The sequence below is a fragment of the Diadema antillarum genome, unplaced genomic scaffold (genome assembly GCF_040938485.1).
Source record: "Diadema antillarum isolate AM-2024a unplaced genomic scaffold, OU_Dant_1.0 scf00000082, whole genome shotgun sequence".
NCBI classification, from domain to species: Eukaryota; Metazoa; Echinodermata; class Echinoidea; order Diadematoida; family Diadematidae; genus Diadema; species Diadema antillarum.
In genome coordinates, this window is record NW_027270971.1 from 27,921 (window position 1) to 55,789 (window position 27,869).

Here is a 27,869-nt window from a genome sequence, read left to right on the forward strand (position 1 = left end):
ATCATTTTAAAGTATTGTTTTGTACTTTATGGCAGAGACCGTACTTCAAAATCTTCAAAAATGGACTTATCGGTTTTTGCGAACAAACTCTTCGTATGGAATTTGATTTCACTAACACGTGCAAAACTAGGCAACAACGTCATCACCACATAACCTTTACTGTTAGTGTCTGGGAAAAAAAAATAAGTTTACGAAGTAACAAACTGTTTAATATACAATGTAGCACACCATTTATTCCTTTTAAGTATAGTCAACACCGTTTTGTTATTGAAATATCGCATATTAAAGTTAGATATTCGAAATATTTGCAATTACATGTACATTGTAATAAGCAGAAAGAGGTGTGGAACCGATGTGCAAGATGAAAGGAGGAAAACAATGTGTTGGTCCTGAATAATGTGGCAGCAGTCGCTGTAATTAGATAGACTAATGATGTTTTTTTTTTTAAGGGATGTTGATCCTTCCAATCTAATGATATTAAACTGTGCTGTGGCATGAGTACAGTAATCGGTTCTAGCTAAAGTTTCTTATTGCGCTTGTCTACTTTCGTTTTCTATACAAGCTCATTCAGCGGTCGGATTCTTTCAAGACTACATACTTCACTCCACTGTTGGGGGCGATCCTCTTCCGTCCTTTTTCTTCTCCCGTTCCGGAGAGGTGTCGCGCCCCTCTTCTCTGTACATCATTCCTTCATCGCCGTGAACACTGAGGAACCTATTCTACCAGTCAGCCAGCGTTGTGTCATACTAGTAATCGTAGTGGATACATGTCGGCTCACGTCTCGGAGATATCCGCGACCTTTTGCAGCGAAAGTCATCATCTCCCCGAGCTTCTCGTGGGAGTAAGCTGTCTCCAGACATAATACATGATTCGGCTCTTTTAGCCAGGAGGAAATTGTTTCCTGTGCTGAAATTCGCAGGTTTTCTTCGTGTGCCTTGCACCAGCAGACGTCGAAGGCTAAGATGGGAGGATGCATGAGCCGAGATGGCGGGATGGGTGGTGAGTAGGGCGATGCAATGCCTCCTTATTAACTCGTTGTTCCACTGCGTCTGTCGTTCTTGTCAAGTTGACACGTTGTAATATTGCCAGACAGGTAGCAATTAATGTGCATTGCGCATGTGCCCATCTCGTATGCATCAAGATATCGTTGATATCACGAACCATATGATTAGCTCCATTCACCATCATGACGAGCTCCCATTATTAGTTCACTTATAGTAAGAAACGCTAATTATTTTGTCCAGAGATGCAGCGACTTCAAATAATTAGCTGGTCCTATGGCTTCAGCAATTACCTTATCTTGGCAGAGGGTTTTGGGCGAATATAATATTTTCAGTAACAATCATCATGCTCATCATATTGATATGATGAGGAACGGAATGACAACAATGATATTCGCGAATGGTCGGATTGGATAACAGTTAAACACATCCTCGCTGTATAACCTAATTCTGTCAATGTGATACAAGTGATATTGAAAATTGCAATGCTCTTCATGAACACTTAAAAGAGCCATAAGGTCAATATATATATTTTTTTTTTCACATTTTAAACTCACAATATCACATTTATTGCATATTACCGCAGATACCTATTGTCCCCTATGATATGATTTGTATCTTATCGGTATAATTCCATTATATAACGATTGCATTGACGCTACTATGTCTCACCTCCATAATCTTAGTCGGCCTATATTGTTCCTTCTCCTGTTTAACCCTTCGTTATAGAATAATGTGTTGTGGGAGACTATGAGAACAAAGTGACAAGAACGGGAGAAATAAAAAAGAAAACAAAAGAAAAAAAAGTGAATTGGATACTTCCAAATGGAGGCACATGCCTAAGTGCAAGGGTATTGTTATGCCTTTAAAGGGGATGGCTAGTAACTGATCAGTGGGAATCAGTGGGAATGCTGAGGGATGATTGTTCCAATCCTTGTGGGATTCATTGAAGAGTACATTATATATCTATTCTTGTGTGAAAATTATTTGCTTCAGAATGGTCTCATATTCAAGTAATGTGCAGTTTAATGCTTCCAGGTAAGCGTCCCTGTGGTCAGTGACGGGGCATTAATCTGCACATTACTTGAATATGAGACCGTTCTGAAGCAAATAATTTTCACACAACAGTAGATATGTAATGTACTCTTAAATGAATCCCACAAGGATTGGAACAATCATCCCTCAGCATTCCCACTGATTCCCACTGATCGGTTACTAGCCATCCCCTTTAAGTCGAGAAGATTAGCTATAGCATAGGCCCAGAGGCGTTTAGACACAATGGTGAGCTTCTACTTGTGTGCAATGTCTCTCTCTCTCTCTGCGAATGTATAGCGGTGTCACAGTTGGTCTACTTCCCCTAAATAGACAGAAAATGTTTGATATCTACTTTGAGGTATTTTGTATACATTCGGAGAGAGAGGGAGAGAGGAACCACATGGTGCACGCGAGTCAATATTTACTCATCAATGGAGCGTATTTATGTCAGTGCAATAAGAGCATATACCCCGTTCTTTGCTCTTCCCTCCCCTCCGACACGCCCTTCCACTCCAGCACCCCCTTCCTCTCCATACCCCCTCCTCCCCTCTTCAGACACCCCTCCCTTCTTCACAGCACCCCTCGCTCTTTCTTTATTTTGAAGGTCTTGTTTACCTTTGGGAGCAGCGATTTTAAAAAAAAAATCAAGATATCACTTTTGATGCATATGTGTAGGTCGATCAGTTGTATCACAAAACATCCTACCATATAAAATTGTTGCAATAAATCCTAAAATATAAGGAGATATCACTATTTTTGTCATTCAATTCAATTCAATTCAATTCAATAATGGTTTTATTTCGATCGCATTGCAGTCAGAGACTGAATTGCACGATGTTACAAAAGTATAACACATACACAATATAGATAAAATAATGATAAAATTATACAAAGAGCATTTCCATTATGAACAAATATTATATTCAGTCGGATATGGACTCGAGAGGAAGTGAGGAAGGGAAGAAAGACAGACGGAGGTTCTGATAGGGATTATGGAGGCAGAAATGAGGGTGGGAGAAAAAGAAAGCGGGAGTCCGCGTAAGAAAAAAAAAACATAAACATCGTCAGTTAAGATACATTTATAAGTTCAATCACTTGTATGCAACTGTTCATTACTTCAAAATGCTGGAGCATTAAAAAAAAATTAACAATTCCATAAAATGAATCATATCATAATAAAGATATAAACAGTCCGCGGAAGAAAAATGGAATTGATGAAATTATCAAATGTACAAAGACTAGAACAATTAACAGAATTACAAATATACATATTTACATAAAATAAATCAAATTCCTCTATAAAATTTACACTCTTTCATATCAAATAAAATATTTCGCATTATCTCGAAATCATCGGAAAAAAAAAAAAAAAAAAAAAAAAAAAAACATTGGAACCCATAAGCCCAATCGAAACAGTAACCGTAACGGAGGGATAACTATGCAGGGGAGAAAGAAGGTGAGAAGAAGAGGAGTGTTACATAATCTAGTGAAGAGTAAGAGGAATCAATGTAACCAAAAACTATAGCGGATGCGAGGGAAGATATGAGAGACTTAAAAAAAAAAAATTACCCCGAAAACAGAAACATAGCAGTCTGCCTTGTAAACATTCACATAATACTAACATGAGTTTCAAACATCGGTATTGACATAGGGGAAAAACAACAACAACAACAACGGACCGTGCATATCTGGAATTTAAAAAAAAAATACCACGTATACACACATATGCATTACATATTTAAACGGACGTATTGCTCAAAAGACATTGATAAACCTCAAATGAGAGCAAATTGCAAAAGTTTGGGAGGTTAAGTACAATGTACAATAAGTACAAGTATTTGTCACAAAAGAAAAGAAGGAGAGAGAGAGAGAGAGAGTGAAGAAAAAGAAATAACAGCTTGATCATAGACGATTCCATGTTGGAAGCGTACGTAAACACAATGCAATAGAGCACAATACAATACAATGCAAAGCTTAGAAAATGAATATTGCACATTTTGCATCCAGAAAGAAAGAAAAAAAATACATAAAGAGAGTGTGACCAATAAACCATTGGGATTGTTATGCTAAAGCTTAACAGTGAATTGTATAACCGGACCATGTAGGGAGGAAGGGAGAAGAAGGAGAGGGAAGAGAAGAGAAGAGAAGAGAAGAGAAAGAAACAAACAAGACGGCCACTTGGCACACACACAAAGAAGCGAATTGTTGAAATCCATACTATATTAAATATATATATATATTGCACATCTGCTTTTTAGAATAAATAAACAAACATAAGCAAGGTCGTAGTATTAAGACCAAACAATGAATATAATGGAGCTTTACTGAGAGTTGTATAGCCGAACCAGGTATGGAATAGGACTTTGCTTCATTCTATTGGTTTTGCATTGTATCTCTTGAAAACTACGAGTGTGTCGTAACTGACGTTCAGTTTGACGAGTTGGTGGGATAAGGTCTCTGAATTGCTGAGCGTTTCTCATAGACTTTTTGAAAAAGGACAAACAAATCAGCTTTCTCCTTTCTTCCAAGTATTGAAGTTCATGCGCGAGCAGTATTTGGTCGTAGGTTGTGTAATCTCTTCCAAAGATAATACGAAGAGCGCGTTTCTGGATCCGCTCCAGTGTCGCGATTTGCTCTTTGTTAATGGCACCACTCCAGACGGGAACTCCGTATTCTAATATAGGCCTGATGTAACCTTGGAATATCGCGATCATATCGGGGATTGGAAGATGATGGCGCTTCAATAGGCGTAACATGTAAAGCTTTCTGTTGGCACGTTTAACAAGGTCTGCAATGTGAGAGTCCCACTTAAGATCTTTTTGTATGGTGATACCGAGAAGTTTCACTGTGTCTACACAGTCAATGACACAGTTTTGAAGTCGAATAGGAACAATTGTCGGGGGGTCACGCATGAAAGAGATTTCCATCCTAGTACATTTGACAGGGTTGAGTTTCATTCCATTCATTTGAGACCATTCAGAGAACTGAGTAACCGTCAGTTGCATGTTGGATAGTTGATTTTGGGAGCGGCATTCAACGAGAGACACATCATCAACATACTTATACGCTTGAATACCGGGAGGGGGTTGGTAGTCATTGATCATTGCGAGGAAAATAATGGGACCTAATCGAGTACCTTGGGGGACACCTGCATGTATACTTGACCAGTCGGAGAGTGTGCTTTTGTAACGTACACATTGTTGACGTGAGGACAAAAAATCTGCGATCCATGGAATCACAGAAGGGCGAACTCCTAGTTTGATGAGTTTAGTTATCGCTACAGAATGGTCGATTCGGTCGAAGGCTTTTGTAAAATCAGTCAGAACCAGCGTGGAAGACGATTTCGACTTCTCTGCATTCACGTACATGTGGTGCAAGATGTTAATGATGCAATGTGATGTAGACAAAAACTTCCGGTTCCCGAATTGATGTGGATCTAGTTTTGGCAGCATGTCGTTGAAAGTCCACTTGGATACAAAGCCTTCAGCGACCTTTGCAAAATGATCAGTAAGCGAGACGGGGCGTAGTTTGTCAAGCCTAGGTGGGGATGCTTTTGGGATCGGGATTACGATAGCACGTTTCCACATATCCGGAACAACACATTGTTGTAGCGAAGAGTTAATGATATGTGCGAGTGGAGTGGCTAATTCGAATGAATATTCACGTATGATCCGTGCTGAAATCTCATCCGGTCCGCATGCTGTTTTTAGTTTGACTTTTTGTAGGGCTTTCTGAATTTCCCATGGGTAAATTGTTGGGCAAGGGCATGGGGGAGGGAGAAAGGCAGGAAGAAGAGCCAAATCTAATGGAGGTAAATCCTCTGAAATCGCGACGAAATATTCACTTATCGCGTCGGCAGTCGCCTTGAAATCAGAGGGCTCTATTCCGTCGATCACAAAGGGAGGAGGTTCACTTCTACTGCCAGTTAAGACACGGATTTCACGGTACCATGCGGTTGGATTTTCTCGTTTTAAGCGCTGTATTCGAGAAGAGTAGTATTCTTTCTTTGCTTTCCTGATTTCATCTTTGACACGGTTTCGGAGACATTTCCATTCAGTAGACCGCTTGTTATGGAACGCCACCTGACGACGTTTAATAAGTAACTTAATTTCGGCGGACATCCAGGGCTTGTCACGAGAGTGCAATTTTGCATGGCGTTTCGGGAAGTGTAGATCTATAGCGTCGCGAAGAGACTGGTAGAACGATTCGCACTGGGCGTTGACGCTGTTGGCCGTTGTAACTTCTGACCAATCATGAGAGCTTATCCACCTGCCGAACGAGCGTTTGGCGCTGTCGGGCATAGGGCGGTTCACGCGAAGACTGGATATGTTGCTTATCTTTTGCCATGGGGAGTGAGGTTGCCAAAGTATTGTCGCGTGGTCAGATGTTCCAATCGGAGACAAGATTTGAACATTGCAGTAATATTGGCTCACGTTGCTGATAATTTTGTCCAATATGCGGTCACCTCAGTCTGGTAGGTTGATTAACCACTTGAATGAATCGGTTATCTGTCAAAAGAGGTCGCACGTCTAGCTGGTTGAAATCGCCTGATAGAATGAAAGCAGCATCAGGATGGGATGTCGACAGCGTGTCGATACTGGTTAGAAGGTGTTCAATCAGTCTGTTCGCTGTCGTTGTGTCAGGCTGTGCGTAGTAAATAACAGCGCAGAATATACAAGAAACATCCCGGGGCAAACGAGTAGGGCGAAGACGAATCCAGGTTACCTCTAAGTCATCAGGCACAACTATGTCACTTGGATAAGAAGGGTACAGGTCATGTTTCACGTAAAAGGCAACCCCTCCTCCGACACGATTCACTCTTGATTTAACAAACACAGAGTAGCCATGAATCGACACTAGTTCAGTGGGTAAATCATGCCGAAACCAAGTTTCAGTGACTGCACAGAGATCGATGTTGTGTTCGAGAATGGTGGACTCGAGTTCGTCAAATTTGTTAGGTAGTGAACGTGCATTGAGTAGTAGGAAAGACGGTAACGATAACTTACAATGATCACCACTGCTTGAAAGACGAGACGAATGGACTCGAATTAGGTTATGTGCATTCAAGGTTCTGTTCGAAACGTCTCTTTTCTGCCTGTAGACTTCATTGACCGTTGGTATATGGTTGCGAAAATGCTTGCTTTTCCTTCTCCCTGCACGAGTACCTCGATGAGTTGGTAATTTCTTTCTGATGCCAAGTTCTTTGATGGTGTTCCAGGTTTTCTCGGAGAGGTACGGGTTAGGAAAATGTGCCAAGCTATACAGTTTGGTCGAGTTGTATGTAAATCCATTACTCGCAGGTAATTCATCGTGAAGATGTGAGGTACACGGAGCTCGATACACGGGCCCAGGGTTCGATTTGATATCACCACAGCATATCAAAGGAATGTTGAATGTGGCACATGAGTTCGCATAATATCTTACCGGGGCGTTGAAGTATCTTTTCGGAGCGTAACAGTTAGCTGTTTTTGCACGGAAGGACGGATAGAGCGAATGGTCATCATGGCGGACACAAGCAGTACATTCGCATTCGCTTACCAGGAGTATCGTGTAGACAAGAATCAATGCCTTGAAGAAACCCATCGGTGCGGTTCGTTCATTGTCACGATCTTTAGAAGAGGGTTGAGTTCTTTTGCTTCTTTAGAAAAGGGCTGATAATCCAATGCCCGATGTTGTATAACACGTAAAGCGAACAAGCGTGTAGAGACAGATGGCAAATCAACTTGAGCTTGGAGGTAGCGAGAGCAAGTGTTTGAAGAAACGTTAATTCAAAGAAAAAGCGACTCCAAAGTGCCACGAATAAGATCCAAGGAGGTCACGATGCATTAACGAACACATTGATACTTGATTCAAGTAGGTTGACACGAGAATATTGTCGATATGAAGTGATTTTGGGAGACAAAGTTCGTAAGACGGCTGCCTGTCAGGCGCGCGCCCTCTAATTAAACCATGACTGTAGACGGTTAAGTTTGGAAACATTTTTATTATAACTATTGTTCGCATTTTAATTATATTTAATGATACTCTCATTACATTGATTATACTGATTCACATATTTACATCGGTTGTTTCTATCCCTAACTCACATTTTAGAACTATTTTGAAGCACTAATGCTGGGATTTTGTTTCAACTGCCAATGGTAAACTATGCCTTTAAAGGGTGTGTACAGTTCTGGTCGAGGTGAAGATTTAGCTTTTAATGTTATGTGAGATTTTCAGAAACCACTCAACGAGATGTTAAAGAGCATGCAGTTCTAAGGGGTATCAAAAGTTTATTCGATGAAAATCTTTTTTGAAATGGCTGAGATATCCAAAAACAAGGTGAAAAAAAAAAGAGAGATACTGATAAAGTTGGGGCATGTCGCCTTTTATCATTAGCACTTTTTTGGATATCTCAGCCATTTGAAAACCAATTTTCATCAAATAAACGTTGAATCCTCCTTAGAATTACATGCTCTTTCATATTTCATAAGAGGCTTTTCATTATCTCACTTAGGAATGTTCAAAACATGAATCCCTACCTCAACCAGTACTGTCAGTCCCTTTAAATACTCTCCTTACCGGCTTCAATACCCCTCCCTCCCCTCCCCTATATTTCTTTATTTCTTTACCCCTCCCCCCCCCCCATCGTTCTATCTCCTCCGTTCACCTCTAAACTCTCCCTCTCTCCCGCTCGCTATCTCTCTCCACACTCCCTGTGATCCCCTCGCGCAGGCGACCTACTAATCATACCAGACAAGTTGCGCGATGTTGACGGGTCGTGCATTACTCATTCAGAAAGTATTTACAAGGCATTCGAAGCACAAACATTCAATTGTGTCTGTGCGAGTTATTACCAGACAGATAAACCTCCGAAAAATTAATCAGGACCATTGGGTCAAGAACTTGTGCGCCTAGACTTCTATCCAGACGCTTTCGATTGACCTCGCTTGTTTTTACTCCTGCGAGGACCATAATTTATTTAATAATTACTGTTTGGCGATGTTTTCCGTTTGAAAACTGTTGGACTGTAGGGTCCTACACATGCTATACGAGCTCTTCTGACAACATATTATACGACTTGATTAATTTGATTTGACGCGATGTATTCTCTGTATTGCATTCCTTTATAAGTATGCCGACTTTACGCAGAAATATAACTATTTTCAACAATTTTCGTTTTATACATCTATGATTACCTTTGTAAATTTAACCTCTGTACCTCTGCTAATTTCCATAGAAAGCGATTGCCAACAATAATTAGTATGCACAAAGCTTGGCAGTTTGCCAATATCATGAGTAATTAATATTACTAGAATAAAAGAAAACAATCAAAAGAAACCAAAACAAGGCAATTAAAAAAATACAAAAACCAGTGAAACTGTTTAAGAAAGGATAGCAGGTACCTAATTGAAAAAGAATAAAATGACTGACACGATTCATCATTCCCCCTTTTCCTAAAACAGTCAAGTGAGTAGTCCTATAGTGTAAAGATCAAGGGGATGGAACATCCTTCTCCCACCGCCATCTAGGGTTAGAGTTAACTACACTGTATTTCGAAAGAACTCCCAAGATATTTTGGTATACCTCAGTGTAAAACGATGGGAGTTATCCGGAGGCATAAAAACATGTTGCTATAGAGATGACGCCACGATCAAAGGGCAAGGTTGGTCACGCACTTCGGTTAAAAGACGTACTTTCGTCACTGTGCCTCTTGCGTTCTCCTATAGAAGAGGACGTGAATATGAAAAGAAAGAAAGGAACAAAAAATCTAGACAAGAATTTGAATACAAAAACAAAAAATGAGGGGTAAAATTTTCTCTCATCCGTCTCTTACTAATTATACGTGTATGCCTCTCCCCTCTCGCCCCCCCCCCTCTCTCTCTCTCTCTCTGTCTTTCTCTTTATTTGTCTGTTATATTCGATATCTTTGTATTTTCCCCATGGCACTATATATCCCCCGACCTCTTGGTATTCTCTCCTTGACAGAGTCGACTAAATAATCAGACTAACACGCACCAGTCATCAGCGATTATGCCATTCTTTTATCTGAACTCGAGAGCAACCCCTCCTCGCATTGATACAATCTTGTATACTAGTATGTTGATTACAGGCCTTATATGATTATGTTCCTCCTTATCACCTTTCTCATTCCTGCCGGGATCCATTTGCCCTTTCTCTCTTTCGCACATCTGCAAGATAACATGCTGACCTAGCCGAGATGTCTGTTCCAGAATATTAAAAAAAAATGATATCGAACCAGTCAAAAAGGTTAATACCGTCGGATCAAACCACCCCTCCTTTAACGTCGTTATTATCGGATGGATCATGGCGTTGCCCCAATCTTCCTGAGTACATAGCCGGGTTTTCTCACGGCAGGCAGGCGGTAAATTCAGCCAAGAAGGTATCCTCATTGGTTTCGCCATGAAGCTCTATGAGAGCTCGAGATAACATCACGTACTGGTAGCGTGCGTGGGATGGACCGGTATAACCGCTCTCAAGCTGAGACTGGAGTAACGGGATCCATGCCTCCCACGTCTATGTCAACCCCGAGGCAGCGACATCAAACAAGCATAACAGACAATCGTCGGAAAGGAGCTGTCTAGTACGTTAACTCTTTGGGTGCCACTGACATTTAGTTTACGTACACTTGCGAAGGCGTTACCAGATGGAGGTTCGGCAAGGATTAAGCGGCGGAAATTCACGATTCATTTCTGTGAGGTTGGGCATCCCTCGTTAGTTATAGACGCTCAGATTTGTTTGTTTACGTCACAGAGAAATCACCGCGCAGAACGATAACACGAGAGTGGACGTGATGCGCCAACGGACGTCTTGCCAATTGAGCGGCCACCATTTTGACATGTTGAAATGATGGAACGGTTTCTAATATAATGTGCCGGTATTGTCATGTACTGACTTATTAAAGCAGAGTTCTAGCTTTTGCCAGATCGCGTCTTTGCTGTTGCACGTTACGCACATGCACAGGGTATCTTCTTCTTTAAACAACAATGACTATGACTTCTGGTAACGTCAGAACACAACTTCTGCAGCTTCTCATTTTGCCGTCAAATAATCTGCGGCGATGGAATTCGACGAAGTAAAAGGCTTTGCTAAAGTTTTATTCTTGGTTTTTATTTGGTTTTTGTCTAGGTTTCTTTTGTATCATTGTGAATGTGATGATGATTACAAAGAAATAGGTCGACTTATCTTGAAAGATTCCGTATCTTGGGATTTCAATTTCAAAGCACAGCACCTTAATTCGCTAATTATCCGGCAAAGCTGTTCAACTGGGCTCAACTGACGCCATTCCAAGGATTCCTTTCGATAAAACAGACAATTTCGTTCTCCATAAATGACTTAGCTGAACTTCCTTAGTCTGTAGACAATGCATTTATAACTTGTCAAATTGCACAAGTAATATGCACACATAAAGTATAAAGGTAGGTAGGTAGGTATCTATTTCCGTAAAAAAAAAAAAAAAAAAACTTAAAACGGCTTGAATGCCCATACTATTCAGCGGTGCCGCCATGGCACCATTAGTCTTCCATGGGGTCCAGTTACATAATAATTAAACAAGCCTTTAAAATATGCGAAGAAACAGAATGATACATAGAGATAAAATTGGAAAGAGAATGAAAAGAAAAATACAGAGCAACAACAAACATACATGATATCACATAATCAAACATTATAATATAACAGAACAGAACAAAATAAACCCGGCTGTCCTGTCACAGCAAACAATACATTGCAACTGGGATTCATGAATTTGTATACATCCTTAGAAAAACCAAGGAGCTTCAAACAAGCTCCTTGGAAAAACATTCAAATTTAAGGCTGATCGAGCAGCCGGTTGTAGAAGTTGTAGATTATTACACATAAATGCCGCTCGATATGCAAATGATCTTTTGAGAAATTTAGTATAGGGTTTGGGTAAACTAAGTTTGTTTCCGAAACGCAAAGAATAAGGGTGAGAGAGATAATCAAAAGATTCAGAGAAGTATTGGGGTCATACCGTGGAGTGTTCTAAACAAATATGGGATTGTCATCGGGTGTTTATTTCTTCTTTCTACCAACGTGTCCCATTTCAGAGCATGGTGAATCTCCACGTTCGAAACATGAGATTCCCGTTTTATCTGGAATATTAACCGGCCAGCCCTACTTTGTAATTTCTATAATCTATCAATATGCAGTTTACAAGCAGAGCCATAGACAACATCGCCATAATCAAAACGTGGTAAAATAACAGCGTTATAAATTAACTTTAATATAGATTCATTTAGGACACCTCTCAAACTACCCAGGTAGCTTATCATTTTCCCAATTTTTTTCACCATATTGTCAATATGGATGTCCCATTTTATCTGCTGATCACAATAACACCCAGATATTTAACACGGTTAACTTGCTGAATCCCAGAGACAATCTGAATACGGAATATTACCAAATTTTGAATATATTCACATTAGACTGTACAGTTATACACCCTGCTCTCCTCTCTCTCCCTCTCTCCTCTGACTCATCTACTTTCTTCCTTCACTTTACTTGTCTGGAGATGTCTACCTTTAATGTATGTCCAGTCAAGTGGGCTCAACGAAGGCATCCCTGGAATTTCGTTGAGCCGTCCCTATCTTCCGAGACGGCCCTCACCGTGCGCCCTGGAAGGCAGACACGCATTGCAATCAATTTTCTTTGAAACATGGGGGTCAGCGAATCAATTCAGATTGTCTCTGTTGTGAAGTAACTACTTTATTGTTATTGTACCCTCTTGGCGTACTTCCACCGGATATGTGAGTTGCCTAATTACTTATTGTGAAAGATATATTGACAATATATGTTATATAGATATGGCACGCAGCTGGTGAAACTACCGATATTACCGTTAACATCAATATTCCAACAACATTGCTATCAATACGATCAGTGTTTTCGTTACTGTCTCTTTTTCCCATATTTGTTGCAATTATTGCTATGAACATTATTGTTATTATCGTCATCGTAAATATAAGGACAATTCAAACGAACTATATAAGCATGATATCTAATAGACAACGCTATCTAATAATGATGATGGTGACTGCACCATTAATAACGTTCTATAAGCAAAAGGAGAATAATCTTTAGATTGACTTGTTTGTTTTTCAGGAAAATTATTTATTCGCTGTGTGGATAAAACATGGGCAAAATGTGATTCTCGTATCACATTTTTCTAAAAATGATTGTCCTCTCTTTTAACTGAAATCATTGTAATTGCCGGGGGATGTCATACATCATTCCCGGCTCCAATCAGTCGGTTGGTTCCCATAACCATAATCTATCTTCCTTTTGTTTTTACCACTCTTTTTTTTTGGGGGGGGGGGGGGGGGGCTCAACGGATTATCAAAGACAAGTCTTTGCAAAGTGGAATTTCTCATTGTGTCATCCTTTTGACGATATTCAACGAAGCTGCTATAAAATCCAGGCTCAAGTTGTTATTTGTTTCGTTCCTTTGTTTTCAAAGGAGAATTAAAAGAACCTATCACCCAGAGACCATCCATTATCCCAGTCAAGCAAACCACCCTATTTACTGATGACGGTCCCCTCCAAATTAACCTTTAACTATGATGATAACTATTTTTAATCACGTAATCATATTCATTGTTTTTTCTCTTAAATACACTGATGGGAACGTGATCATTTGTTTGGATTTTTGATTTACAAGTAGAGAAATGATATTTAAAAAAATCTGAAACTGAAAGTTCGGAAAATGCCTTGTACTGAATACATGTCCACGTTCACCTCGATATGAAGGGGCAGAATAACTTGACAAGTGACAGTGACGGACGTTCAAGTAATGATGCTCTTTAAAAAGGCCCAACTCATTAGTCACAGTGGGCCAGTAGCCATGTGTTCTGTACACCCCCCCCCCCCCCTTGGAGTATTTCTACGTGCGCTAATTATCCACTCGCGCAGACATTCTCCAAAGCATCACGACACACGTGATAATAGTATTACCTTCGACGTCGAGCAAAGATGTGCGTTATGTCGCCGATGTACTGTCGCTCCAGATTGTGTATACTAATTACTATGTCAGAACTTGCATTGCAGGCTACCCCTTCCCCCCCCCCCCCCCTCGCTCTCTTCCTTTCTCTCATCAATTATACCGGTGCTTTCATGTTTATTATCATGTTCGATAATGAATTATATCTGTCTCTCTGTATCTATTTATCTTTCTCTCTCTGGTATCTGTATTTTCTCTTGTGTCTGCATTTTTTTTTCTTGCATTCCAAGTCTGCCTAGGCCTGTGTGATTTTCGACATGTGATTATGCGATATCGATTCTTGTAAAAAATCCCCCCAAATGATGGAGTACATCATGACCAAAAAAGCAAAACAAAACAAAACAAAACAAAACAAAAAAGATATTCAGAATTCAGTGACAAGGGAAAATCATTGTCTATAAGTAAACCGTTACGCGTAGTGACGATACCATGATTAATACTTTTACAGAGAATATAGAATAACCACGAGTCAGTCACATCTCGAAATTCGAAACACTTGCTAATAACTGTGAGAACATAAGAACTCACTTTTTTGTTTTTCCAAAGTCTACACAACAAAATGTCATACTGTTTGTCGGGTTAAATTTCCAACAATCGTCTTGTGTGCTTCTTATGATCCCGCCATTTCAGGCAATATCTAACAAATGTACTTTGAATTTCGTAAAGTTGTTATTGTGGCTAGAAATGAAAATATTATAACATGATAAATGACTAAATTTGCCTCCTCGTTGTTCTTTGCCCCCCCCCCCTCTATCTATTTATTTCTCTCTCTCTCTCTCTCTCTCTCTCTCTCTCTCTCTCTCTTGTATTTCTCATCCATAGGTTTCCGATCGAAATTCAGGAGAGATGCTGTGAAGGCGCATAACAAATACCGCGCGATGCACGGAGCGCCCGCTCTCAAGCTCGACAACAGACTGAACAAGTACGCGCAGGACTGGGCGGACAAATGCGCGAAGAAGGCGCAGTTGGCTCACCGGACTGATCACAAGTACGGGGAAAACATTCACTACGCATACGACTCCACGGGGATCGAAAATATCACAGGTATGGTGGATGTAGGGTGTGTTAACGTGATTAATAGCACCTGCCAAGTTAATTTCTTTGTTCTTGAGTGGGTTTATAATAATTGTTGAATGAACTATGGAACAGAGAGAATGGGAATATTGCATAGCACTAGTATCTATACATATACTTATTTGTTGCCTGGCATTCTCTGATAACGAACAGCTACACTTTATGTCGTGCAATTACTGTCAATAATGATTATTGTGTCAATCTTTGAAGTCTACTTGCTCTAAGAGTAGACCTTACACTATACGAAAAATAGGCTCATCTTTACACTGTTACCTTTAACTTTTCATCTTTCAGACAGGAATGGTGCAAAATTGCACCTTTTAGGTTGACACGGGTCTGAAATGTGCAAAGTTGCACCCGTAAAGGTGCTCCCAGTGTGGCACCGGTAAAAGTGCAAAGTTGAACCCATTTCTCTTAGAGTGCACTGTGACTAAACTACGACTATACATTTGAAGAAGTTATGAGGTGAGTATTAAAACTCTGCATAAGAACCAAGTTTCTTCAGTTAACAAGCAAAGTTTTTTTCGACCTTCTTGCGCTTTCGCCTGCTGATTACTGCACGCTTCGTCTGCTACTCGCAGAAGATGGGATATTGGCAGTCTTACAAACCGAGAGAAGTCATGCTATAGAAGATCATGAAACAAACGAGCAACCTACCACAGGTCCAGCGCCTGAGTACCAGAGAAAACCAGTCCATCTTGACATCTTTGAAGAAAGAGGGATAACTCACAAAAAAGGGTGCAATCACTTATATTACACACACGCAAAACATCCTTTTCTATACTGCACACCCAATTCCCAAACGTAAAGTTGTTGTTGTTGTTGTTGTTGTTGTTGTTGTTGTTGTTGTTGTTGTTGTTCATTTTCCATCTGTGAAGATGGCTGGATAGCCCATATTCAGCTACACTAAGCTGGTCTTCCATGGGGTCCAGCTGGATGTGGGGTGGGACCACTTCACCGGGTTAGACACCCTGCTCTTTGCGATGAATGAATGAAGCGGGATCTTTTACGTGCATGAGCTGTGACTCTCTCATACACGGGACCTCCATTTTATGTCCTATTCGAGGGACAGAGTGTTTTGCCTCTTGCTAGAGGGGACGGTATGTTTACACACAACATTGCTCAGTCCAGACTCGGGTTCGAACCCGCGCCGCGTGATCGTGAGGCAGACGCGCTACCGACTGAGCCAACTCACCGCCCTTTCCTCTGTGCCCTTTATTACATTACTAGTAGGTTCTGTAGATATGCTACAACAAACAGATATATTTTGGTAGATATGTTGGCTCCCTTTGGTTGGTAAGTCAGACCACAATGTCCAGAATTCGAAAGATTTCGTTGAGGAAATCAGGCAGCTGACCATGGAACTGAGAGTCGTTAGTGTCCTTTGATGTAACTGACCTCTTAACGAATACACCAATCGAGAGACTGTAGATTGAAGGACAGAACAGAACAGACTTCTCTCTAAAATAAGAGGATTATAGGCGCACCTTTAAGAAAATAAAGTAATAATTATCACCGCATGATTAAACTGAAGTGGTGTTTAAAGTACAGTGTAGGTCCTACATTGCAAGATCTATCAGTGATGAGGTTCATAATACCGAGACAGGCAGAAAATTTGGAACCAGGAAGTCCGGACGTCAACAAGAGGTGAAATTCATCCTGAAAGGATCCATTTCACCAGGACCCAAAGAGAAGGTGGAGACGACAACGCAGCTGAACAAAGCAACCCAGCCATAGTGATCACGTTGCGCTTTAAAGTGATTGTATAGTTTAGGTTGAGATGGGAATTCAGGTTCTAACTTTTTTGGTAAGATAATCAGAAACAGCTTATCAAAAGGCTTAGATTCTTAAACGATTATAAGTTTATTTATATGAAGTGACTGAGATACCCAGCAAAATCAAAACCAAACAAAATTGTCCTGATGTGTGAAAGATGGATCCCTTCTTTTATTAGGAACACTTTATTTATTCTTGTATGATGTAAGCCATTCGAAAAATCAATACACATCAAATGAACTTTGACTTCCTCTTATGTATGCATTTTGATATTTCACAAGCATGATAAGTGGTTTTTAACAATTATCTCGCAAGAAGAAAAACCTGAATCCCTATCTAAACCAACTGTACTTCCTCTTCCAAAACCACACTATTGACTGGAGGGAAAATAAGTACATGTATAATATTTTAAGGCAGCACTGGATTTACAACTAGATTTACTACTAGCATTAATTCACATCCAACGGGGGCCTTGGACGCTCAGTAGATTGCGCGACATGGGGCAATACAAACCCCATAAGTCTCTCGGACACCAAGACTGCCCATACCCCCATCTACGGCGAGTCTAGGCCAGTCTGGCACAGCTGAAGCTACGGGCGAAAGCTCACGTAGATAAAAAAAAAAAAACTTCAGTTGTGAGTGAAGCCTGAGTGAAGCTGTTAGGAAAATTCGTTTCTACTGCAACTAGATAAACAAACGGACGCAAATATGCATGAACTATTGAATTGGTGTATTTAGCAAGACCGATTTAGCGGAAAAGTACTTGTAGGTTCCTATTAAGCCCGTTTCGAAGAGATTCTAAATTGTATTTTCAACCCCGCTGTGTGTTTGCTTGTGAGACTTGTACACTTTATATGGTTTCATAATTATGAGCTTTTGTTCTATATTTGCCACCCCCCCCCCCCCCATTTTTCGATCCTTTTGAACTGAAACAGGTGAAAAGGCTTCCAAAGCTTTCTACGATGAAATCAGCCGTTATAACTTCTCTGGAGGCGGTGGATTCTCGTCTGGAACTGGTAAGTAGCCTCACGTGTCAAGAGTCGAACTCTTATATGAAAAAAAAGTCGAATACCAGTTTATGTGTGTCAATTGCATAAAAGATTTCTCGAATTGCATAATGACCCGAAAGTTATATGATTCATGTGGAAATGATGTTATTTTATTTGTTCCCTACAGGGAGGTAAGACGAAAACGTTGCCTGCAATAACTACAGTCTTTTGTATCACTTTCAGTTACTTTCTGCTTGTGTTTTTTTGTTTTGTTTTGTTTTTTGCCAAATTAATCATAGTTCTGCAATATACCCGGCGGGACTCTCTCTTACCCGAATCTCAGGCCCTCCCTACCCCCCCCCCCCCGTTTGTCTGTCCGTGTCTCCTTCTCTCTCTCTTTCTCTATCTATCTATCTATCTATCTATCTATCTATCTAAACTATATAAGCCTCTCGCTCCCTCTTTCTCTATATCATTACAATTTGTATTTCTTACAATATCAACGACGTATTTGTTTTCCATTTCATTTTCGGAATGACTGGAAGGCAGCTAGAGCTAATTAATAAATGGTAGAATTTCAATCTCACATTCTTGTGACTTTTGAAGGGTCGTTGTGCGAAGAAACAGACAAAAGAATGTCCAGCATGACAAACTTTCGAAATTCCATGAGAGAATACCGATTATGAAAGATCCCTATAACTGACACTAAAGACGGTTACCAAAGACTAACATCCCATGCAATAGCACTGCAGCTGGCACGCAGATATCTTCATAATCTGGTTCAAAGAATTGACTAGTTAGTGTGACACCTCGCTGTGTTGCCCTGTGAACTCTCATTCAATGGTCTGGCCCAGCCATTCACGCATGTTGTACTTCCGCTCTGCAGGTCACTTCACCCAGCTCGTCTGGAAGAAGAGCCGAAGGATGGGGATCGGTGTGGCAGTCAACCCGAAGAACAGAAACCAGGTGTTCTCCGTCTTCAACTACGAACCGGCGGGGAACGTTCAGGGTCAGTACAAGGAAAACGTGCTGCCAAAGAAAAAGTAGGGGAAATCTTACGTCCATTCGGCTGCTCGGCTTTTCGTCTTCCGACTTTCGGCTCGGCCTTTCAGCTCGTCTATTCAGCTCGTCTATTCAGCTCGCCAATTTAGCTAGTTGGAGACGTGAGCGCTTGGCTGCGGACTGTCAGACCACTTTCCGATCTTTCACAGCTTTCCTTCCGTTGTGAAAACTAGCTTGATATTGTCCGGACGTGTGTTTTCATTTCATCATTTATAATTTGTTTCTGGGACGTCAAGGAACTTTCTTTTTTTTTTTCTGTTCGTTATATTCGTTGGAGAAAAATCATCTTACTTCTTCTTTCTGCGGTCAGCTAGAAAGGATAAAGTCATGTTAAAGAGAATAAAGTCTCCGTAAGATTAAAACGTTTCCTTCTGAAGCTGTCCAGACTCTGTATATTATCATGTCGACATTTTATGCTCGCATTGTATGTATAATGAAATGATGAAGCATTCAGGCAATGGAGCACTCAGAAATCCGTATGAGATGTACCATGGGACCCTATCATGCGCTCATTTTGTCATTAATACTAAAACCTAAACGCACGCGACACTTGCAACACATTTTGTTTTGTTTTGTTTTCCTTTGTATCTTTTTGTAGCATATGTTCCTCTTTCGACGGAAACACAGCCTCAATACTACACGGTTGTCGTTGTTATTACTTGTGACTGGTAAAGCAGTGCCTATCTCCGCAAATGAAAGGACTACGGTAAAGTCCAAAATCCTAGACATCAGTTTCTCAACATGTAGAACTTTTCACGTTCATTTTTTCAGTTTAATAACACGACAACGCATTACTTTGAATTAAAGCACATTTCTCCTTAAAGAACGAGAGCCCCCCTCCCTCATATCTCTGACGTTTGACCTCTTTGTTCCTGTTACAAGTCTTCCGTTTCTTTCTCAAAATATCGTGCTATGCAGGTTAAATCTGGACCTATTTATGAATATGTTTATTCGCTTCGCAATAACTGAATTACATGGCAAGATGTGCATTTAAAATCAAACTTTCGTTATCCTTTTCTCAATTGTGCTTCCAAGGGTCATTCGTTCTCTCCCGTTAATGGAATCATGAATTGCTTACTTTGAAGCTACTCATATCTGTCTAAATCCTTGATTTGTATGCATTATACCATACGTTTGATATAGATACAACGTTATGATACGCGTAGTGATATCTTACGTTGAGTAAAGTTGGCACTCAAAAACCAAATCACAGTTACTACACTGTCAGTTATGCCTTTGCTTAAAGGGATCAAACAGTTCTGGTTGAGACCTAATTTCATGTTTCTAGCATTTTTAGGTGAGACAATGAGAAACCTCATATGAAATATGAAAGAGCAGGCATTTTATGAGGAATTCAACGTTTATTTGATAAAAAATTGGTTTTGAAATGGCTGAGACGTCCAAAAAAGAGTGATTCTGATAAAGTGTGGGACCCACACTTTGTAACGATTGCTTTGTTTTTCTTTGTTTTTGGATGTTTCAGTTATTCCAAACCCAATTTTTATCAAACAAACTTTGAATTCCTCTAAAAATGGTATGCTCTGCACTATATCATAAGTGTTTTCTTGGTATCTCACAAAAATTTAAAAGCCCAATTTTCATCTCAACCAATACTGTACTGTCCCTTTAACGGAAGAAGTTAATTATTGATATCAAAACATGTCTCATATTGCCTTAATTTGGCAAGTCGGGCGAGTGATATATTTACCGCAAAACTTAAGAGGCGATGGCTGATATTGATAATTACCATCCCATGTCATGTTAATCTCTTGCTATTATTTAATTCTGATGTTTGATGTAATGTGTCATTGTAAGCAACGACCAAAAGAAAGAAGAAAATAAAAATCTCTGACATACAACGTATGCAAAGTTTTCAAAATGTATCGAAATTTGTAATAAAGGAGACGATAGGTCACCATATATATTTTGCTTGTTTTGTGCAGCCAGGGCATAAATTATACTCTTATTGGTCGAAACATGTGCTATATAACCTGTGTCTTTACTATAAAAGTATTGTGTCGTGTACAATAACACCACTGTGTTTTTTTTTCCTTCTGATTATCAATATATATAGTAAGTGTATTAACGGACTTTGTCAAAGCAAGGGCCTTATCGGTTATTATGTCTTCCGTATTGTGTGTATGCATGTACAGTTAAAGAGGGAGTAGCAGACAATACGCATGAATTCACTTCAGCCATTGAAAGTAAAGTTATCACTTAAGAAGGCATGAAGGTCACAAGGATTCTCAGAAATTCTAAAATCGTATCTGATACAGACCAAACATAGCAAATGCAAAAAGAAATGCACCAAATATTACAGGGGATTTTTATTTTGTTTTATGTGTAATGTATATACTGTATATTTTGCCCCCCCCCCTTGCTTTCATACAAACGCGATGTTCAACATTGCGTTCTAATAGGTGGAACTCTTTTTGTGTTATGCTTTGATTGATTGAGTTAATTTTTCGAACTAAAAGACGATTTCTTGTGGAAAGATTAGAATTAGAAGCAACAAAAGTTATTATGTGACTGTAACAGAATGATTTCAATGTGAAAGCTTGTGACGAGACACCGGCCTAAGATCATCGTCTGCTACATTGGTATAATGCAATACTATTTCTCTCATAACTATAAATGCAAGATCATTTTGCATTGTATTTTGATTTTTAAACTATAACATGGAAACCTTTTTTTTTTCTTGTTTTAATAATCAAAAAGAAATGACAAAAAATCTTTCTTGCTCCTGGCGAGCTCGCAAATCGAGAATTTTATTTTTGATTTTTTGTTGTTCATCTCATTTTTTTATTATAATTTTTGAATTATTCGTGTCATCATTTTGATTGTCAAGAAAGAATATCGTTCATGTCATTATGATAATAATGATTAAAGCAATCATCTTGTCGTCATTGTTAATGTCGTTACTAGAGGTATAGAAACAGTGTTTTAAGGAGATTGAATATCTCATCATCGTTGAATTTTGTGTCATTTAATGTATCAAATTTCAATGATTGATTATTATTAGAAGATCATTGTTTCTCTTCTTGAAACTACTAACTGTGCTGGTCTCCGTTCATATTTGTATATTCTATATATCCTCGTAAATGTCACCAACCGGCTAGAGCTACAAAAACGGAAAGTTAAGACTCCTAAGCGTTATGTGAGGAAAACAAACAAACAAACAAACAACGTTGTGAGACATGGTACATCCTGAACAGGCGTGCGTGCGTGTGTGTGTGTGTGTGTGTGTTTCAATTGTGTGTGAGAAGTACTTGTATATGATAGGAGGAACCGGAAATACATTGATTTCTTTCTCTTACATCATTGCAGTGCACAGGGTATAATGTATCACACACACACACACACACACAAACATCAAGAATAAATGAACTTGGCACTCTAAAAGTATCATTGACTATATATATATATATATATATATATATATATGTATATATATATATATATATATATACATATATATATATATATATATATATATATATATATATATGAAGAGCTTGCAACAAAAAGGCGCTTGATACATAGAAAAGTGATGGATTTAGCGCCTTTTGGAAGCAAGTTCTTCATAATATGTATATATAATTATACCGAGTAGAATATGCAGAGCACATCCATCGAGAAAGATTAAACGAAAGGTGATTTAAATGCACAATTCGACACTGCGAATACAGCGTACAATGAAATTTTCAGCTTATTAGGCTCCTAAATTATGATGGATCGGTCTGTTTACAACTGCACGGACGTTTAAAACCTAAAACAACTAATTCAGCAGAAATATTAGGGTGCGACCAGTAAAGTAGTTTCACTCCATACTTTCATATTTACATGATATCTACACGTCATCTAACTTTGAATGTGTTGTTACTCAAGAATATATCTGAAGTGGTCCTACACTTACCTTTCGCTTTCCATTTAAAATCAAAACCTGGGCACCCCTTGCAGATCAAGGACTTTTGTAAGTTGGTATATCAGGGAGCGATAAGATTAATTTATTAAAACGTTTTTATTAAAACGTCCGTACTCCTGAGGCCACTGGGATATTAAAGGAAGGCTTTTGCTTTTTCATTTTCATTTTCACATGAAAACTAATAGGTATGAAATATATAGATATAGCTACGATGCCAGTGGAGAGAATACTAAGAAATCGCTATAATAACCGCTTTTACGGAAATAATGTGAACAAACTTTCGGCTGTTTGTGAAGTACGACGCACGAATTAAATGTTTATTGGATCTAAATCATCGGCTAATAAAGTGTCAGCATCGTTACGGAAGGCATAAGCTAGATACATTATCAATCTTGATTCAAATATGCACTAGTATTTAATACTGAGTGCATGAGAGGAATGCCCTACTTTATATTAATTGCATGGAGCCGTGGGTCAAACCAGTAGACCTATGCACTTCTCATACCCTATGTGGGGCCAATGGTGAAAGTGAAGATAGCAATATGAACTACACTAAGTAGGACTGGCGTTACCGGATAAAACCAGTTTAAGCCATCCAAGGCCAGCGTAAACGGGTTCAAAGTTGTTATCGTCCAACGAACAGCCTTAATTTCTTTATTCGTCCATGGAGCTACTCGATCTCTGTAGTAGTTCCTTTATCTGTCTAGGCGGGTAATGATGATAAATTATGTCAGCGACTTTCACTGCTAGTGCGTCACATGAGAATTCTTCCAGCAGCTCGAGGGCTAGATTGTTAGTTTGACATCGAGTTTATCAAAATTATCATGTCAGTGCTGTCTGGAGGAATACTTCTACATTCTTGTATCAGCAAAACCATCCAAAGTCCAGTATTCAGAGCGTCATTGCATCTTATATTTCAAAGACGTCCGGAAGTTTGATTGACAAAGTAGTAGAGTAGCAGTGACGATCATTACTCCACTTGATTGCAGAAAAGGCAACAACTGAATTCATTGAGAACCATGTCGTTGATTCTACAATTCCTTCTCATCGTGGCCTGTATTACAGGCCAGGCAGTAAACTGCGCTCCACAACCGGTCCAGGACCCCGCCTTCTTTGATGTCCGACTGTCTTTAACACAGTCGCAGAGAATCCTGAATAAAGATAAAGCTTCCTTGGGGTGGTAAGAAGTGCATTGCTTTACCTGCATTGATCTCTTATTATTCACCATAACCGGCCAAACTAACGTTTTCCCTTAAGGCTGTGACATCACGAACAAATTGATAAGTGTATTCAAACGCGAACGTTTTAACTCTTTTTCTCCCCTTTGCTTCTTTTCTTGTAATGTTGGGATAGTTGAAACGAAACATATACTTACAAATACTGTGGAAAAAAAAAGAAACTCGTTGATAATTGTTGACAAGTTCATACTTGGGAAATACAAACTGAAAACGAATTGGTTGCAGTTCGTTCTTCCGAATGTTCGTTAATCAGAAAAAGAAATAAGGTTTTTTTTTTTTATTCCAAAGGTTCATGAATTTAATAATGACAGAAAGTTTCGTTATTCCTAAGGTTCGATAATCCGAAATTGAAATAAGGTTCGTTGTTCCGAAGGTTCGTTAATCCGAAAACGAATAAGGTTCGTTAATCCAAATATTTGCAATGTAAGAGGATTCGTAATTCCGGAGGTTCGTTAATGCGAAAATGAAATTAAGGCTCGTTATTCCGAAGGTTCGTTAATCCGAAAATGAAATAAGTTTTCTTATTCGGTAGGTTCATCAATCCGAAAATGAAATAAGTATCGTTAATCCTAAATTGAACGAAAGGCTCGTAATCCTTAAATTAAACGAGGTTCGTAAATTCGAAAATACAAAAGGGCTCGTAATTCTTGAAATCGTAAATTTTGCTAATTAATCAATGTTTGCAAAAGAACCGGATCATCAAAACTTTATTTTCTTTTCATATCTTTTTTTTTAGCATTACTCACCAATTCCAGCAGTTGCCTATACTAAAGATATTTTGCAAATTCCTTTGTGTAGTCCATTGTACAATGTACATTGTAACATATTGCCTCATGCACTCGATAACTGTAAAATTTGTATACATTAGGGTTCTGTTAGAAATGAAAAAAAAAAAAACTAATGGATGAACGAAATTAATCATAACACAAAAGTAATCCATTTAAAAGCATACAGATATTACTATATCATTATTTCATGAAATCAATCCATGTATCACGTCCAAGTCTCACTCAACGAAATGGTACACAATACAGCTCTAACTAATCTGTCATCAACTTTACAACTAAAAACTCGTGTTCAGTTCTTGGCCACAGTCTGCACTCCACTCCCATAATAAAGGTATGACTTTCCTATATACTATTCTTCTTCGAAAGCGACATTGACCGGCTGTAAGGGTTTGCTTCGAACTCTGCAGGGGAAGAACATATCACACGTGCATAGTGGACTTAGTTCTTTACACCAACAGGAACAATTCCAGCCAAAACGGAACCTGGGAAAAGCTTCTCTTTCGTCTTCAATGGGGACCAACTGTCTGCATCAAATTGGGACAGGTAGCAAAAGATAACTTTCTGTGATGTCAGCTTTCCGTTTTCTTTAGTCATTTTCACCCACCAATAACCTTTTATAGGGAAGACAAATTAATTATAGTTTGTTTGTCGAATAAAATGTCTGTTTTCCTGCATGAAGTTGGCAACACCACGTTATTTCCGAGTTGATGGTTTTTGCTTGGCTGCTTATATTATTTTTCGACATTATTTTGAACTTTGCCTGTCAAATGAATGTTGTTTTTTTTTTACTGTCTTCATGTAATGTGTTGTCATGTATTATGTTCTTCTACAACACGAGCAACTATGAAGACATGTAGCCCTGTTTCATTTACTTGCAGAATTGTAACAACACAGCTGTCCGGAACGACTGGACAATACATGGTTTGTGGTGAGAACAAACGATTTCTGTTGAACAAATTCCATTAAAGCCACATGTTTTCATCTACATGGATTTATGAGGTCAAATATGATGAATTGTGTCTCAAAAGCTTGATAACTCTGAATCTTTGAATGGGCATTCCAGACGATTTTCATAATTTCATATCATGCAGTATATAAAACAACAGCTCTATAATGTAGATTTGTGGAATTTATTGTGGTCCTTGAGCAGAGAAACCAATACTCTGAAGAAAAAAAAAAGATCTCACACAAATTACACTAAACAGCGTTGATAACATAGAAGCTCTCATATTTCAGAAATGTAGCAGTGTAATTCGATTACAACACAGCTCAAGTTAGACAAGTTCATCTGTGTGAAATGTATGCATGCCTTCTTCTTTTTTGTTCTACTTCCTTGAACACAAACTCGTGCATTGTTATAGTGAGCTGCCATGTCTTCATCCTTGGTCATTGCAATTATTTTGTTATACATTTTGAAAACATTCTTATTCCTCGTCCCAATTTCTATGAATTCGAAAATACTGTTCCAACTTAACTAATTTATATATTTGTTTCAAATGAACAAGTCTGGAAGCTACCTTATTGTGGAAATGAATTTAATAGAATGATATAAATCGGAGAAACATATAGTGAGTCGTGGTTTCTTGGAAATCTCATCACGATTGAGGCTGCTTAAAGGGGTAGTACAGTACTGGTGGAGATGAGAATTGGGTCTTTAACGTTTTGCCACATACCAAGAAAACACTTAAGAAATAGTAAAGAGCATACCATTCTAAGAGGAATTCAAAGTTTATTTGATGAAAATCGGGTTTGGAATGACTGAAAAAATGTGGGTCCTACACTTTATTTGAAGCGCTCTGTTTTGGATAGTATCTCAGCCATATCAAAACCAATTTTCATCAAATAAACGTTGAATTCCTCATGGAATTACATGCTCTTTTATATCTAATGAGAGGTTTCTCATTATTTGATCAAAAAAATGTTAGAAGCCTGATATTAGGTCTCAACCAAAACTATACGATCCCTTTTAAGAACTATTGAAACGTTAAGTTTTTGCCTATACCTGATCTACAGAGTAAGCACCCACATCGCTAAGTCAGTATACAACCGTATGAAGGCCTGAAGCAATCAATATGATTTCTGTGTCACCATTGTACATGAAAGAAAGGACACCATCTCCTCACTTGATATACACATTTGACTCTGATCATTAGCACTCTTTTTTATATTCAAAATTCCAAAAATCTGAAAACTTTTATATTTGCTATCTCCTGATTGCTCTGAATGAAACTCTTACTACCGCATCTTTTATTTTTGACCAGGTAGAAAGCAAAATGAAGATGAGGGAGACTTTGCACTTTCCTGTCTTCATCTCAGCTTCATGATTATTATCTGTTATTAGAAACAAAAACAAAAACAAAAATTATAGACTGAGTTGATGGCATGTGCCTTTAACCCCCTGATTGCCACAATGATTTCCTGTTCACAGGTACGCGTGTGAGAGCTCCTCCCTGCATATAAATGCCATTAACGTGTTAAACTGTAAGTCAAACAAATCTATTGATGATGTTTATTGTGTGCCATTTTCCTAGGCCGAATGCAGATGGCAGTTCTCATGGTCCTAGGAATTGCAACCTTTCCTGGCATTTGGACCTCAAAGAGATTGAAGTATGTAACAACTGATTTCTGGTATGACTGGATCTACAGCCAGATATTCACATTAGCACATGAGCCTGTAAACGAGTGGAGCCTGACCAGTATTACATTACCACACAGTGCTTATAGTAATAAATATTCTTGTGGTATAGTATGTTTAGTGTGTGGTAGCAAGACGTACCATAACGATCAATACCACGGGATATCGATATATAGGGTTACAGGGTATATAGATTATCACAAGGGCACCATAACCAGCTTTTCACATCACCACATGAGCCTGTACGTGTAGTACATTAACCATCGAGTCCTATGGTAGCGGATATGTTTGGTAGCATTTGATACAACAGGATTCATTGCATTACCA

General features: G+C 38.9%; 1 protein-coding gene and 1 long non-coding RNA gene across 2 annotated transcripts; both read left to right on the plus strand.

Moving 5' to 3' along the window:
• Nucleotides 1-556: 556 nt before the first annotated feature.
• On the plus strand, nt 557-21,901 carry LOC139717770 (Golgi-associated plant pathogenesis-related protein 1-like). Its single transcript, XM_071629272.1, has 4 exons — nt 557-999; nt 14,878-15,099; nt 17,841-17,921; nt 18,781-21,901. The coding sequence occupies exons 1-4, from the start codon at nt 963-965 to the stop codon at nt 18,939-18,941; spliced, it is 501 nt and encodes a 166-aa protein (XP_071485373.1). The 5' UTR covers nt 557-962; the 3' UTR covers nt 18,942-21,901.
• Nucleotides 21,902-23,538: 1,637 nt separating this feature from the next.
• On the plus strand, nt 23,539-27,512 carry LOC139717751 (uncharacterized). Its single transcript, XR_011709996.1, has 4 exons — nt 23,539-24,061; nt 25,366-25,450; nt 25,786-25,835; nt 27,439-27,512. It is a non-coding gene; the product is annotated as an uncharacterized lncRNA (long non-coding RNA).
• Nucleotides 27,513-27,869: the final 357 nt, after the last annotated feature.

Coding starts and splice junctions, on each gene's coding strand:
- LOC139717770 (XM_071629272.1), top strand. CDS start 963: ATGGGAGGATGCATGAGCCGAGATGGCGGGATGGGTG. Junction 1,000..14,877: donor CCGAGATGGCGGGATGGGTG/GTGAGTAGGGCG, acceptor TCTCATCCATAG/GTTTCCGATCGAAATTCAGG. Junction 15,100..17,840: donor GGGGATCGAAAATATCACAG/GTATGGTGGATG, acceptor GAACTGAAACAG/GTGAAAAGGCTTCCAAAGCT.